Below are 16,907 nucleotides of genomic sequence, written 5' to 3'. Positions count from 1 at the left end.
CCTGAAACTTCACTCATGCTGCTTGTTGACCTGCCACATGAGGAAAACCTGCCATGCTGCTGCTTGCCTCACTGCTGGTAACATAGGGGCAGATGGTTGGTATGATAAAACATTCAACACTGTCCCACACAACATCCTTGTTTCTAAATTGGAGAGACATCAATTTGATAGATGGACCACTCGGTGGATAAAGAACTGGCTGGATGGCCGCACACAAAGAGTTGTGGTCAATGGCTCAATGTCCAGCTGGAGACCAGTAACGAGTGGTGTCCCTCGGGGATCAGTGTTGGGACCGGTCTTGTTCAACATCTTTGTCACTGACATGGACAGTGGGATTGAGTGTGCCCTCAGCAAGGTTGCCGATGACGCCAAGCTGTGTGGTTCAGTTGATACGCTGGAGGGAAGGAATGCCATCCAGAGGGACCTTGGCACGCTTGTGAGGTGGGCTGATGTCAACCTTATGAAGTTTAACCATGCCAAGTGCAAGGTCCTACACCTGGGTCGGGGCAATCCCAGGCACAGCTACAGGTTGGGCAGAGAAGAGATTCAGAGCAGCCCTGGGGAGAAGGACTTGTGGATGTGGGTCGATGAGAAATGAACATGAGCCGGCTTCAGTGTGTGCTCACAGCCCAGAAAGCCAACTGTATCCTGGGCTGCATCAAAAGGAGCATGACCAGCAGGTCGAAGGAGGTGATCCTGCCCCTCTACTCTGCTCTTGTGAGACCTCACCTGGAGTATTGTGTGCAGTTCTGGTGTCCTCAGCATAAAAAGGACATGGAACTGTTGGAACAAGTCCAGAGGAGGGCCACGAGGATGATCAGGGGACTGGAGCACCTCCTGTATGAAGACAGGCTGAGGAAATTGGGGCTGTTCAGCCTGGAGAAGAGAAGGCTGTGTGGAGACCTCATAGCAGCCTTCCAGTATCTGAAGGGGGCCTACAGGGATGCTGGGGATAGACTCTTCATTAGAGACTGTAGTGATAAGACAAAGGGTAAAGGGTTAAAACTTAAACAGGGGAAGTTTTGATTGGATATAAAGTAGAAGTTCTTTACTGTAAGGGTGGTGAGGCACTGGAATGGGTTGCCCAAGGAAGCTGCGAATGCTGCATCCCTTCAATGTTCAAGGCCAGGCTGGACAGAGCCTTGGGTGAGATGGTTTAGTGTGAGGTGTGCCTGCCCATGGCAGGGGGGCTGGAACTGGATGATCTTAAGGTCCTTTCCAATCCTAACTATTCTATGATTCTATTCTATGATTCTCTCATGTCCCCATCTGCATTTGCACACAGGAGCTCCCCCTGCACCCCGCTGCCATTCTCCTGCTGGCAGCTCCCACTCCCTGCCTGCTTGCAGGGCCCCACATGACAGCACCGGCAGGTGACCCTGGCTCCAGCTGCAGCCACCAACATCTGCTATCCCAAACCAGCCCCAGACCCTCTTCCCTCTCTGTGGGATGGGGACCAAGGGACTCACTGGGAGGAAGGAACAGAGGAAGATAAAAGGCTTGGTTCAGCCAGCAGCATCCAACAGGATGCTGGGTGCAGGCTGTTCCACGCAGTGACCTGAGCCTGGGCACGCTGTGATTCTGTGATTCCATGACAGATTCCTTGTATGTGGCCGTGTTTCCCCCAGCTTGAGGAGCAGCCCAAGAAGCTTTGGTCATCGCTGGCACAGGCTGTGCCCAATGGCAGCACCAGACCAGGTGCCCTGCAGCCACCGGCGGGTAGGATTGAGTGCACAGACCTTTGGTCCTTCGCCCATGCCCATCCCTGCCCACAGCTGCAGAGAGCCTGAAAGAGCCGCTCTGCCAGGGCAGGGAGCCCACGTGAGGACAGTTGGGGTGCCCCAGCACCCAGCGCCAGCCCCCATGGCCCCTCCAGCCCTAGGAGCTCAGGGCAAGGGGAAACCACTTGTCTGCCAAAGCCACGTGTGATCACAGTGAATACAAAGAGAGACAGATTCAGAAAAACATCAAGAAATGCATTTACAAAATAACAAAGAATAAACAAAATAAACAACAAAGAACAACTGTTCTTCTCAAAAATACAACTCTTCTACCTAAAACGACACCTATTCTACCTAAAAGTACAACTCTTATTCTTAAAACTACACCTATTCTACCCAAAGCTACAACTTTTATGGGAGAATGAACAATCTTCAATGAAAACAGGAACTCTTCTTATGAAAACTTCTTTAAATGCCTTGAAAACTTCCCTCTCCACCAGCCCTGGAAACAAGCAGCACAAGGTCATTTCAGTGAGGCTACTGATGGTCACCGTGTTTGCCACATGCTGGGGAGAGTGGGACTCTGCCGTGGGGCTCAGCCCTGGCTGGGGCTGGGAGCCAGGCTGTATGCGATCAGACTCGGCTCACGTGGCCCAAAGGCAGCGCAGGGCAGCGCAGTGGTGGCACTTGTGCCGCCAGGATGAAGCCACCGGGCACCATGTCTCTGCAGTGGGGCCATCGCACACAGCCCCAGCCCCAGCGTGGCAGCACCCGACTCACCCTGACTGCCAGCAATGGATGGGGGGCACGTGCTGCCTTACCACTCATCAGTCCGTATCCACTGCATCATCCTCCTCCACCGCCACATCCACCTCCATCAGTTCCTCGTGCAGCCTTACTTGGGTCCTGCTGGTGGCCTCTTCCTCCAGCTCCTGCATGTCTTGGAAAAGCCTAAGGCAAAAGCCAAGAAGAAGAGTGCATTGGTGCTGCCCAGAGCAGTGGAGCGTAGCTGTGGGACAGGGGTCTGGGTACCAACCTCATGAAGTTTAACCATGCCAAGTGCAAGGTCCTACACCTGGGTCGGAGCAATCCCAGGCACAGCTACAGGTTGGGCAGAGAAGAGATTCAGAGCAGCCCTGGGGAGAAGGACTTGTGGATGTTGGTCGATGAGAAATGAACATGAGCCGGCTTCAGTGTGTGCTTGCAGCCCAGAAAGCCAACTGTATCCTGGGCTGCATCAAAAGAAGCGTGACCAGCAGGTCGAAGGAGGTGATCCTGCCCCTCTGCTCTGCTCTTGTGAGACCTCACCTGGAGTACTGTGTGCAGTTCTGGTGTCCTCAACATAAAAAGGACATGGAACTGTTGGAACAAGTCCAGAGGAGGGCCACGAGGATGATCAGGGGACTGGAGCACCTCCCGTATGAAGACGGGCTGAGGAAGTTGGGGCTGTTCAGCCTGGAGAAGAGAAGGCTGCGTGGAGACCTCATAGCAGCTTTCCAGTATCTGAAGGGGGCCTATAGGGATGCTGGAGAGGGACTCTTCATTAGGGACTGTAGTGACAGGACAAGGGGTAACGGGTTAAAACTTAAACAGGGGAAGTTTAGATTGGATATAAGGAGGAAATTCTTTCCTGTAAGGGTGGTGAGGCACTGGAATGGGTTGCCCAAGGAAGCTGTGAATGCTTCATCCCTGGCAGTGTTCAAGGTCAGGCTGGACAGAGCCTTGGGTGACATGGTTTAGTGTGAGGTCTCCCTGCCCATGTCAGGGGTTTGGAACTAGATGATCTTAAGGTCCTTTCCAACCCTAACTATTCTATGATTCTATGATAAGTTTCTTCTTAGCACCCATGGACATCCACTTTACGCAAGGTTGGGAAGTACAGGAGGCTATGGAAAATGAGTGCAAACTCTTTGGTCTTTGAAGAAGACAGGCAATGTGAGAAAAGTGTCTACACCCCACTCAAGCATTGTGAACCCTCTCACCATCCCCCAGATATACACTGGAGAATGATTTTTGAGCACAAAACCATCCCTACATGCTCCACAACGTTCAGGTAGTGGTATAAGGGGCCACTGCCTGCACCTTCCTTCCTCCCATCCAGTCCTGCAGTGCAGGCAGAGTAGCAAGGATACGTCTGGTGCAGCCAAAGCAGCATGGGATTGCACACTAAGAGTTAAATCAATTAATCTCTCAGCTGGTTGGAAAAAAAACCCTGTGGATGTATCTCCTGAGTCATCAGTAAATGGTCTGCTGCCAAATTGCCCAAATAAGGAACCCAAACAGCAATGTCTCCTTAATTATAAAAGACCCTTATCAGCTTACCTGAATGTGTTTTGGACTTCCTCCTTGTGCCCTAATTTAAGTTTTTAATTATGAGGAATTAAGAGCCAGTATTTTCAATAAATGCTGAGAGGCTTTGCTGTTCCCTCATATATATCCAGTGTTATATTATGGATTTAGCTAAGGAGTGCTGTCATTGCAGCAAAGTTTTGAACTTTCAGCCCGTACTTCCAATAGGCATTCATACTGCAAGACTCTAACTTACCAATGTCTTTTTCATACACAAAACTACAAAATGCCTACAAAGACATAAAGTGAGAAATTAAAAAATAATCACCGCTTAGTGTCAACTGTGCACACTTTACTTACAAATATAAGAATTCAAATGAGAAAAGTCAGAAAAAACAACATTTAATTTTTAATTACAAAAGATCTTTTTAAATTAAAAAAGATAATGGCACTAAACCGGAAACAAAGTTATTTAAGAGATCATAGCCACAGGGTGGTTGTAATTTCATACTGAAACTGTACAGCTCTTCCTATCATCTGCACTTTGTTCCTGATTAAAATAACATCTAGAGTTCCAGTAACAAGTAATCTTTTACAGAACTGTAATGTATTATGAAAACACACATGATTTTTGTATTACATGACAAAAAAAACTTAGATTACATTAGATTCATAAATATCTTCCTAAATATTGTACTGGTTTTCTACTCCTTACATGTAAAGAACAGGAAGTGTGGTTTGTTCTACTGACAAAAGTGATTTGTACTACAGGATTCACCCACAGTGGGACATATTGTGCTAACACCACATTGGGGTACTCAACTAGATGGAGCATTGATGGCAATACAGTTCCATTAGACCAACTTTCTATTTTACTCATCCTGCTTTTGAGTATCCTACCACACGCTTCTTTTCCGTATGAAGACAGCCTCTGACTTTAAAAAACAATAAATACCTATGCCCCCCAAATTGTTCGTACGCTGTGGATAACTAATAGTAGATGTTTAATTTTTCTATGACCTTTCAGAGTTCTGTTTTACTGCTTATATATAAAAGGGAGAGTTCCAGTGGTTACTTTGGGAACAACAGAGTCAGGGCCTGTCCAAAGCTCAGCAGAAAGGCCCTTTATTCCTTTAATCAGCTTTGATCACATTAAAAACAAACAAACAGAAAAAGCAATTCAGTCCTTGATTGTATGTAGAATATTCCCTATGAGGTCAATATAATTCTGTGTGCGCACTAAAAGAAAATATTTCATTCCAAGGATACAATTTCACAGTAGTTATTTCAGGTAGTCTGCACACAGCTGTGAGCAGTTAAGCACAGCTGAGTTAGTTTACAAATAAGTTGTAAAGCAGTGCACAAGTTACTGAACCCAGGGTTGCTGTGGGACTGGGGCTCTGGAGCTACAGTCAACAGGTCTTTGTGCTGCAACAAGCCACATCAGCCTACAAATTCATTATCAGTGAATTCCATGGGGAGCTTTCAGCCCTCCTCTGCAAAGAGAAGGATTTGCAATAGTTTGCCGTTGGATTACTCACTTTTTAAGTGGTTTAGAGAGCATCTATCAGCATCAGACAAATCAGAACTTGATTTCTAGCCGCATCCAGGATAGATGAGACATGAAGCTGACGGTAGATAACATCCAAAAAGCCTTATGTGAACTCCATAGTAGACCTTTACTTGATTACACAGTAGACCTTTACTAGATTTTGAGTGAAAGGTTTGGTGGTTTGCTACCTATGAAATTCAGACTACAGTTTCCCTCCACAGTTATTTTATTCTTCCTGAAAGTTTCTGTTGTGCTAGTAATTGGCAGGTTTTGGCAGGTCACAAAATGCAATCAATCAGATGTCCAAAAAACCTGAAACCAGTGTATACAGCATAGCTGCATATCATTGCTGGAAAACCTCAACATCTTTCTAACACATGACAATATTCCAGAAAAGACACTGCCAAGAGTGGTGAGCTTTAAAAATGACTCACCTTGTCACATGGTCCTTTAAAAAAAAACCTCAAGAATACAATCAACTGGAATAAGAATTAAAAAAATAATAATTCAAAAGATCTAGCAAAAAAGCTGCATAGAAAGCATTTTCACAGTTGTTTTGAAACAGTTTTCATCAAACTTTACCTAGAGAATGAACAAAATTAGGACTTCCAAAGACAAAATATAATGCATTGCAGTTTTTTTCCTGTGAATTTCACACTTACTTGGGAAATTCATATGACTGAGTTTAGGTATTTTTAATACTGTACCATTCAGAAGTGCTGAGCAGGATTTGGTTCTCTAGTGCATTAGCACTGTAAAAACCTATATGAACACACAATTCTACACAAAAAGATTGTAGATCTCTAATATAAAGAGGTTAAACATCTGTTTGAAAAATTAATTCTTCTGATACAAGACCTACCAGATGGGAGGTAGATGAGTGCCATTAAAATATTTAAGGTACTTACTCTAATTTCAAACATGAGTGGGGAAACTGCTATCTCCAAAATTTTTTCTGCAAGTAAAACTGAAAATTTATTGGTAATCACTGTTGGGTTTCTGTCGCTTTTTTCTTTTCCACAGGATAGTTGAATGCTGAAAGGACACACTATCCCTTTGAAACATTCAGCCTTACAAAGTAAGTCCACAGGTTGTTCTTTTACCATTAATTGCCAGCTTAGCTCTGCTTAGGTTTTATAACCCACTCAGCATTTGGATTGAGCTGGTATAGGTCCTTCATGTAGGTATCATCATCAAGGCAGCGTTCTCCTAGAAACGGAAGAGTCATGTGGTTACAACAGTAATGAAAAAGAAAGGAAAAAACCTTCAAACTTCCTGTCACTGTTCTATTCCACTTAGGTTTCCAAGCCCTCCATATGGTATCAAACAAATGTCAATGCAGCTAAAACCCAGAAATGCTCTTACTCTTCCTTATCTGACTTGGAGAGGAAAGGGGGACAGAGGAGGAAGGAAGGGGCTCTGCCACCTCTGTGGCACGTTTTAGGTCAGACTCTTCACACAGACCGTGCACATGGGAGCTCCCCTCTGCAAAAGTTTAGGAAAAAAGGAACAATGCTCTGGCCATTTTGTGGTTAAATCCAAACACTAGTTGCATGGTTGCATAGAAGTCAACTAAAATTTCAGGTTATTTTCCTCTTCTTAAATAGAAAGTTTGAGCAAGGTTTGTCCTCCTGCTAAGAAGGTATTACTCCCTATCTGGCCCCTCTTAGTCAGCAGTTCTGCATAGCACTTGTAATGGTTACTGTTTTAAGAGAGAAAAGTAGTTTAGTGTTCTTGGCACATTACAAGCAATTAATTTATTTCTGGTAGCTATGATAAAAATAGCATACACTGATGCATCAAGATCTGTGTACTCCTCCGATTCTCCTCCAGGCAAAGCATTACCTCATGCATTTGCAGCTGTACATCACAGCTCTTCTCCAACTCCACCATGCAAATGGTTGAGGTAGATGGTTTGCATGATAGACAGATGTTTCCAGCGCATGTGCTCCTGAAGCAGGAGACAAGCAGAGGTGTGATGCTGCAGCTAAGTTTGTCTGACAGCTCTTTGGATTCCTTACACAGAGCAGGAAAGAAGGCAAGACTCTATGCTCAACCAGGCTCAGTCTCCATCTTCTCCCTCTCCATCTGCTCTCCTTGCCAGAGGGCAGGCTGTATTACTTCCAGGAATTTTGCCCCAACCTACATGACCTGTACCCACACTGCTGAATCAGGCCCTCTCCTCCTCACATGCCTGAACTGCATGTTCAGGCAGTGAGAGCACAGGGACAGTGGTTTGCCATGTCCCTATCCAGTCCCAGACATGAAGCAATGACAGAAGTCCCATTCAGTGCCCTGAAGCCCTATACTGAGTACTCAAAAAATGTCTAGAGACTTCAGCAGCTCCATCTGCTAGGGGACAGGATTGCAGCATTGCACATGTTACAATTATGAACTTAAGTATAAGCATATGAGTGTATCATGAGACTGTCAGGTCTTCTCACTTTTGGGCTACCTCCCTATTTAGCTGGTTGCATTGGGCAGAGAGAAAGGGCAAAGATCAGGAAAGCTGGTTTACTTAAACCTGATGAGCAGGTTAAAGTCAGGAATTTTCTCCTATCTCAACTGAGACCATTTGTAAGGGCTGATTAAAGTTGAAATTGTCTGGAAGTAAACTATTCAGAGGAAACGTCTAAGCTTTCTGTCCCATATAATTTCATAGCAAAACAAACTAGCAACATGCAACTAGCCAGGTATTTTCTCTAAAAGACACAATTTCTGTCACATGTTTAAAGTGACAGTAGGTTCTTCCATTTTCACTGGAATTCTGTTACAAAAACCTTTTTTTATGCAACGATTACACGTCTGTACAATAAAAAAGATATACCCCTCCTGCAAAGAAGTTTTACATCGGGGATCACAACCTGGGATCACAACTACTGTACAGTAAACACAGATACATACTGGATATGAGAACATGGAATACATTAATGTGGCATTCAGTTTAGTAACTTTTTTTTTTGCCATCGGACCTGGTAAAACTCCTAAAACATATCTTTTGTTGGGAATATAGGAAAGTTTTATTTTTATTTACTTCAAGTTTTTTGGCTTAGACACACACACAAAGAAGAAGATTTAGAAGTACTGGGTATTCACAGAATTTTATGACTTCAAATAAAGTTTTATAGGTCACGGTTAATAAAAAAAGTAAATGTAAGCCCAGTCCAACAGTATTTTCTAGTTAGTTTTTTTTTCCAAGCATATGAAAAATACTGTGATTAGAAACTGATTCCCAATGCAAAAATACTTTTGCATTTATTTAAGAAAATTTCAGAACTGTGTACAAAATTATCCTTTGGCATTAACCTTGCTGATCTGCTATTTGCCTTAATCAAGAGGGTCTGAAAGACACAGAGCAGGACAGACTAACTGTTGGAAAATTTTATCACTAGGTCATGTTTCTGGTTGAGCGTTTTTCATCCCAAAGGAACCTGCAAGCAACGCTCAAACTGCAGAGCATGAAGGACTGTAAGCACTCTTATTATGGCTCAGTACAAACTGATGAATAAGATGAACTTCAAGCACCTTCCTATCCAACCTTTCTGTGCTTCTTTACTGTACATACATATCAGGAACATCTGTTAGAGTTGCTGTCTTTCTCTGGGAGAAATAGTAAGAGACTACTAAATATGATGATCACACCAACATTTCTGCTTCCTTCTTTCCAAGGTTAACTGTCTGACTTACTGTCAGGGAGAACTAGGAACATGAATAAAAATGCAACCACAGTGAAGCCCATAGACCATGCGCGAAGGGATCCTATTCTAGCAAAAGAAGTTGTACAGAAGTCGTTCTTACCAATATTTCCTCCTATTTCATAAAGAAAGACCTCTTCTTTCTTGAGTGTTTGGACATTTCCACTGTTGGGAACAAACCACAATGAATTACTATATTTTGAAAGAGCTCATACATCAGCTACTTAGACATGTCTGGGAGAAATTTTGCTAATTAAGATCAGAAGTGTAGTACCTGTCATAAACCTTTTGTGTTTATACTCATTTACTGATACAGCAAGTGAAAAAGAATATCCTTGCTTGCTAATGCAAATAAGTACTCCTGCAAGTGAGCAATACACTACTGAAAAGGTAAAGTAAGAGATATGAAGAAGCTGTGAGGTTTAGAAAAGAATTATAGAATCATAGAATCATAGAATAGTTAGGGTTGGAAAGGACCTTAAGATCATTTAGTTCCAACTCCCCTGCCATGGGCAGGGACACCTCACACTAAACCGTGTCACCCAAGGCTCTGTCCAACCTGGCCTTGACCACCACGCAGCCCTCTCTATTAATAATTCTATTGTTATTAGCAAGTAGACTGGTATTTTGGTTGACAAGAAACTGAACATTAGCTGGCAGTGTGCGCACACAGCCCAGAAAGCCAGCCGTATCCTGGGCTGCATCAAGAGTGTGACCAGCAGGTCAAAGGAGGTGATCCTGCCCCTCTACTCTTCTCTTGTGAGACCCCACCTGGAGTATTGTGTGCAGTTCTGGTGTCCTCAACATAAAAAGGACATGGAACTGTTGGAACAAGTCCAGAGGAGGGCCACGAGGATGATCAGGGGACCAGAGCACCTCCCGTATGAAGACCAGAGCACCTCCCGTATAGCAGCCTTCCAGTATCTGAAAGGAGCCTATAGGGATGCTGGGATGCTGAAGACTTTTCACTAGGGATTGTCATGATAGTACAAGGGGTAACAGGTTAAAACTTAAACAGGGGAAATTCAGATTAGATATGAGGAGGAATTTCTTTAATGTTAGGGTGGTGAGGCACTGGAATGGGTTGCCCAAGGAAGCTGTGAATGCTCCATCCCTGGCAGTGTTCAAGGCCAGGTTGGACAGAGCCTTGGGTGAGATGGTTTAGTGTGAGGTGTCCCTGCCCATGGCAGGGGGGTTGGAACTAGATGATCTTAAGATCCTTTCCAACCCTAACTATTCTGTGATTGTATGATTTACCCTCTGATTTTTCTTCACTGCTGTTGCAAAAGTAAGTATTCTCAAACACTTCGTATTTCTGAAAAAGCCTTATGGTTGGGTTGGAGAAATGACATTCTTGCTGGTTTCAGTTTTCTTGCAACTAGAAGAAGTAAAACGCAGACAGTGAAATAATAAATTCCCCGTATTACAAAGGGGTTCTATTATTGTCACTGCTTAACTGTAATAATATATGCTAAGGCATAGCCTGTAAATAACTTTCTGTCAAAAGTATAAACCCCCAAAACCAGGATTTAGGAAAAAGCAGCTTCTTAATGTCAACTAGTGTACGATATTATTGTTTTAGCATGAATAATTATCTATGATGCACAAATGTTACCTTCTTTTTCTTGTCTAATCTGATTTCTTACTTTGGTCATATACATAAAAAATAGATGTAAATACTTGACTAAAACTTCCCCCTTTCTAAATCGATTTGTATGACTTATGTGTAGCTTTCCTGCTGCCTTGTCCCCAGAAAATTACAAAACTATTCATGACCCATCAGATTAAACAGCAGTTAAGTTTTACTAAGGGCATTTGTGTATTTGTGAAGGCTTTGTGAGCTTTAATGACATAAGGAGCATTAAGTCAATTCCTCAAGCATGTATTTTAATAGCTAATTCGGACGAAATGTTCATGAACTTACCTGGATTTAAGCTATTTTAAAACTTTTCTCTTGATGCAATGTATGAAAAGACACTTCTCCTGAAATGGTAACAAAGCAAAAATGTGTTTGTACCTTTTCTGGCTGAGAAACCTGGCTACTATATCACCAGCTTTCAGTTCTTCTGTCAGCTGTATTGCCATGGAAACTTTCGAAAGATGAGGTGCTTGCACCCGTATCACTCCCTGAGGAACATCAGCCTGCAAAGCAGTAACAGTGTTGGAACAAAGCTGCTAGAAGCTGGCTTTGATGAGCATCTCAAAATACAGTATGATAAGTAACTTAGCACACTTTTCTGTACTTTAATATCTACTACACTTCACTGCACTGCAGAAAGAATAACTACACAGTAATTCAGTAGATTACATCAGGCCTTCAAATCTTTTTTTAAACTACAGGGAGAACTTTAGAATAAAAGAACGGTAGTGTTTTAATTCTTTTTCAAAGATGTTAAGAATAACAATAACAATTACTGCTGTATTAAGAACACACTTTGGTATGATAAGAAGCATATGAGATTGATATGAAAAGACTTGCTGCAGGCATGAAAGCCAGGCAACCCCCCTTTGCCCCAACTCCACCTGCCCCGCTAAAACTTCCAGAAGAAACCCTTCCAGTTTCATTTAAACTGAATATCATGCAAAAAAAAAAAAAAAAAAAAAAAAAAAGAAATCACAAAGTATTCACAGGTCAGTCTACTTTGAGTGATACCTCTTTTCAAATATCATGTCTTTTTAAAACAGATACTACTGCAACTTTCTCTCTCTATTTTTTACTCTCCAGAATATATTTATCTAGTCAACCTGCAGGCCTGACTACATAATGGATTCATATTTTATTTCAACCTGAAAGTCCTTGATGATGAATATCAATCGTATTAGTCACAGAGAAGGAGGGCTCCAAAGGATAGTTTTTCTGTTCAACTTGCAGTACGTGACATTAAAAGTTACAAAAGGCATAATTTATTTGTGAATAAGATCCTAATTTCTGTTCCTGGAAATTCTGAGGTAATTTTTCTGTTCATATTACCCTACCATTTATCCAAATGTACTCATTCTGATAGGAAAAGAAATATGAGAGTCTCAGTAGTCAAGGTTGATTATAACAGTTCATTTTCTTCTCCCCTCTGCCCCTCCTCGGCCTATTTACTGCAATTGTAAGGCTGAACATTTCTTCTTCCATAATCAATGAACAAATGTGGGCACCTGTGAATCTAGAATAGCTTCTCTGAAACCATCAGTTAAACGAATATAGAACAGTATAAATGTGAGCAGAATCAGAAGCACAGCTTCCTGAAAAGGCTAAAGGCTCATTACTATACAAGTGATGAGCTGTGGTAAGTAATTTTAACTAAACAATTTTTCTATATCCAGTCTTACTATATATTGATTTAAAAATACTACGTATTATAACTATTTATGTCTAAAGCATTAAGAATCATAGAATAGTTAGGGTTGGAAAGGACCTTAAGATCATCAAGTTCCACCCCCCCTGCCATGGGCAGGGACACCTCACACTAAACCATGCTAACCAAGGCTTCGTCCAACCTGGCCTTGAACACCCCCCCCAGGGATGAAGCATTCACAACTTCCTTGGGCAACCCATTCCTGTGCCTCACCACCCCAACAGTAAAGACTTTCTTCCTTATATCCAATCTAAACTTCCCCTGTTTAAGTTTGAACCCGTTACCCCTTGTCCTGTCACTACAGTTCCTAATGAAGAGTCCCTCCCCAGCATCCCTACAGCCCCCCTTCATCAAACTGAGAATGTTCTTTGTAGTAATTAAGGAATCAAAATTTGTAAGATTGCAATGGAGCAAGTTCAAAAAGCAACTTCCTACGTTTTTCCCTGCTTTTCTCAAATCTGTTCTTTAAGACCTCCAGCTATGGAAACAGTGGCTGTAGCTGTCTGCTAGGAAGCTAACTCCTGCTTAAAAATCTTCTACCTCTTTCCAAGCTGCAGGGATCCTGCAAAAGGAAAGGGAACTTTTAAGGATGAAATGGTTATTTACAAATATTCCTAACTGGTCTCTCATCAAATTCAGCATGGTAAATTTAAACTGGTTTTCATTTTTGTATACAATTCTGTACCGTTTTGTCTCAAATATTTTAACAGAGTTTTTCCAGCCTTCAGCTGGGTAACAGGCTTGTTGAGTTTCTTTTTTTCTTATACACATGCATGTGATAAATGATGTAAAAACCTGCCTGCTTTGAGTAGATGAGAGAAAAAACAAGAAATGTCCACAGAACTGTAACATTATGGTCACAGACGAAAAAGAATAATTACTTTGTATATTCAGACAGTATCATTATTAGCTCAGCTAATGAATGCATTTTGCCACTTTCACCACCTGCATTTACAGAAGAACTCATGCTCAGAAGAACTCTATATGTTCACAGTGCTGAACTATAGACAGAACAGATACTGAGCATCACCTAGCCCATTCACTATGCAAGTTGGTAGGAAAGAAAACATGGCTATAAAACATCTAAGGGCAGAGTCCAGAAGGACCTGTTCTCTCCACAGCACAATTCAAAATACCCAAAATACCACGTCACAACATATAAGCCAAGTACCTATAAGGTAACTGACAACATGCTGAAGGACGGGTCACCTATACTATTTAATCTGTGAGTCCCCTCTCCTGCGTCACAGGCTGTCTCAGGTTTACAACACCAAAACCTCTGGCTGACTTAGGTACTTGCACACTTTAAAAACCTGAAGAGAGATACATCCTTATTTCACAGAAAATACACTGGTCTACAGCATTTAGTCTGTAGCAGTCACAGCATCGCCTGTGGGGCAGTCATCTTCTTTCAAAGCGACTTGAATCTAAATTAAGCACAAAAAACACCAATGCAGCTGCTTGGCTATAGAATCTGGGGTAGGTTTCTTTCAGATTCTCCTGTTTCATTTTGCATGACACAAATATTCATCTGGCTAGATTAAAAGAGGAATGAAGTGACTATGCAGTATTTTCACTAACAGCTCAGAGGACAGAATATAATATATACTTATTAAACGTAGAACACTGTTGTGGGGCACAAGCAGTATGGAAAACAAAACAGGGATTCAAAAGGATCTTGCTACATGGGAGACAAAGTCTGAAAGAAATGCGATACAGCTGTTCACTTTGAACTACAAAGTGTTGCGCTGAGTCTGGGACAAAGACCTATATAAAGAGAAATTACTTAGCATACAGCAATTTTTTTAGTAAATAATCTGGCACTGCAGTACATAACAAATTCACAGTATAATGTTACTGACTCTTGCTGAAAATTCAAACAGGTTATGCAAACAGAATGACTACAGGATACAACGGTTATTCTAACCTGTGTTAGATAAGCCCAGTAGCATTGTGTTGTGCTGCTAACATGACTGCTCCTTGTATTGGAACACTAGCAATATACAGAGGAATACAATGACAGATGGTATATAACTGCTGAATGCTAGTAGTTAAATTTCCAGTCCTGAGGGCACCTTTCTTTGCCTGGCTAGAGCATTATGCACCCCCAAAGCAACATAATGACTTAATCCCTGACACTGTCTTGAGGCCATAGGTACACATAGGTATCCTGAAAAACAATTAACCCTCATAAGCCCTCTAACATTAAGCACTCTCTTGTTCAGAGATCTTGGCCAAAGCCTGCTGTAAATGCTATTTAACTTCTATCTTAAACAGGGAAATGTGATTGATAGAGAGGCCTCATCAGAGATAAAATGAAATTTTATCCTCACGAGCTGACTGCATTAACAATACAGATACTGGGGTATTTCTAGAGAGCATGGAAGTGACTCAAGCTCTGTCCACCTATGTTTAAACTCATGGAATGCCACAGCATGTGGTAGAAAACAGCAACTTTCATTCATTTTTTTTTTATTCAGTTGCAGACATGATAATTAGTTCTCAGAAGTTTCAAACAGTTTTCATTGGAGTGGGGATTCATCATAAGTTTGGGTACCTCACTTGCTGTCTAATAGTGAAATGCAGAAACTCCACAGGAAAACCATCTCAATTTCAAATTAAGATAATATAAATTGAAAATTTGGAAAATAATAATAATAATAAAAAATTCCTTAAAGAATGAAACAATTTCTGACTTGGAAAAATTTACAAAGTTGTCATTCACAATGAAGCCATTTGTTAATATGATTTTAAGAGTAATATACTCTCTGGCACCCAAATTACTGAATGCTTCAAATAAAAATTGTAGCATTTAATTTTGAAGAAAACCCCCACAGATTAAAGAAAATCACTGAATAGTAACTTTACATTTACATTTGAGTAAGAATGTATTACATGAGACTTCAGCCCTAGCTCCCTAGTGGATCAAACAGGCATATTTTACTCTAAAAGACCAAAGGAACTGAACTATAAAAAATAAATCCAAAAACCGGATATTCAACAGCAGTTGCCCATTTCAGCTTATTTCCTGTTATTTCTATGTCGAACAGCGGATGGCAGCATTAAGCCTCATCTCATCGTAACTCAGCTGAATTATATTCAAATAATTATTAGTGTAAAACAAATGTCAGTGTTTAATTAGCTTTATTTTTTAAATTGTAAGTCCTCATTCTGTGTACAGACTCCTTCATATAAATAGGTATGAAACTAAGGCAAAGTGATGCCTGAGAAATTAATTAATTTTGGACATTAAGAGATGTGTCAAATATTGCACACAAAATGAGGTAGGAACACTGAAATACAAGTCTCCAACAGATACTGGATGCAGCTGTCCAAAGGATCCAGCTATCTGCACATTCAAAAAATAAAAAAGGCATGCTTGCAAAATCAAACCAGAAAGATTTGAGGGACATTACAGCCTATTCATTTGCCATATTCTGTTTTTCACTTAATAGCTCTAAAAAGGTCTTTATTAGAATATAAGAATCCTTTTTTTGTAACAGTTTGCCATACACATACTTGGTAAAAAAAACGCAGACCATACAGATCAACGCATTTTTACAAGCTACCACAAGATGTCTCTAATTCATCAGAATATTCACTCTTGACTTCAAGCCCACAAGGTATTTTCAATACCAGCTAAATCTGATAAGTATTCATTAGGTTACTAGGACGCGCATGTTTGGTGTTACCTGTTCATGTATTAAAATAGCTTTGGAATCATGTATTTCAAATGCATTATAATCAAGATTCCATACTGAATAGGGTAATGAGAGCCAAAAAAAATTGTAAATCCTAAGTTCATCGAAATCGTAAATAATAAACAATTTGAAAGTACACAAGATATATTTTTGATACGTTTTATGTCAGTAGGAACAGTTCCATTAAAATATTTCTAAAGTATGGGAAAAATTAACACTCATGCCACAGTATTTATGGGGTTTTTCATCATAAAAAAATGTGTGAGAGTGTTATGCTGAAAGGCATGCCTTGACATCACTGATGGGTCTGGCAGAACCCATCAGTGGGTCAGTTACCTAGTGGGGCATATATACCTGAGTATATACTATACTGAACTGTAGCGTATGTACTCAGGGGTAAGCTGGGAGTTGACACTTGGACAATAGTTGCAAAAGAAACAGTTTATCAAGTTTTTTATATTTTTTAATTTTTCTGTGGTTTCTTGGGTTTGCATGTTCTAGCATGCTCCACTTTACAAAGAATAGTTGAAAGATTCAGTGAGGCGGAAGGTTCAGTGATTTTGGAACTCCTGTAGGAAGACAAAGGATTAAATGCTAGCTTT

The 16,907-nt window shown here is 41.2% G+C and overlaps 1 protein-coding gene across 7 annotated transcripts in view; it reads right to left on the bottom strand.

Moving 5' to 3' along the window:
• Positions 1–4,391: 4,391 nt before the first annotated feature.
• Positions 4,392–16,907, bottom strand: part of ARHGAP18 (Rho GTPase activating protein 18) — a 93,929-nt gene continuing 81,413 nt past the window's right edge. For 5 of the 7 annotated variants that reach the window (XM_061474988.1, XM_061474986.1, XM_061474992.1 and 2 more), the window contains 3 exons: positions 11,275–11,399; positions 9,361–9,422; positions 4,392–6,771 (listed from right to left, as the gene is read on the bottom strand). In XM_061474988.1, the coding sequence (XP_061330972.1) occupies positions 6,680–6,771; positions 9,361–9,422; positions 11,275–11,399 (279 nt within the window). In that variant the 3' untranslated portion in view covers positions 4,392–6,679. Of the gene's footprint in view, positions 6,772–8,654; positions 9,163–9,360; positions 9,423–11,274; positions 11,400–16,907 lie in introns of those variants that run through there. The other 2 variants (XM_061474987.1, XM_061474989.1) reach the window with 2 other exon arrangements.

Source organism: Pezoporus flaviventris, unplaced genomic scaffold (assembly GCF_033815535.1).
Source record: "Pezoporus flaviventris isolate CSIRO_AGI_PZ_B2104156 unplaced genomic scaffold, CSIRO_AGI_Pfla_v1 ptg000081l, whole genome shotgun sequence".
In the NCBI taxonomy this organism is placed as follows: Eukaryota; Metazoa; Chordata; class Aves; order Psittaciformes; family Psittacidae; genus Pezoporus; species Pezoporus flaviventris.
Note: the sequence above shows the minus strand (reverse complement) of the source record. Positions and strands in the feature narration are given on the sequence as shown.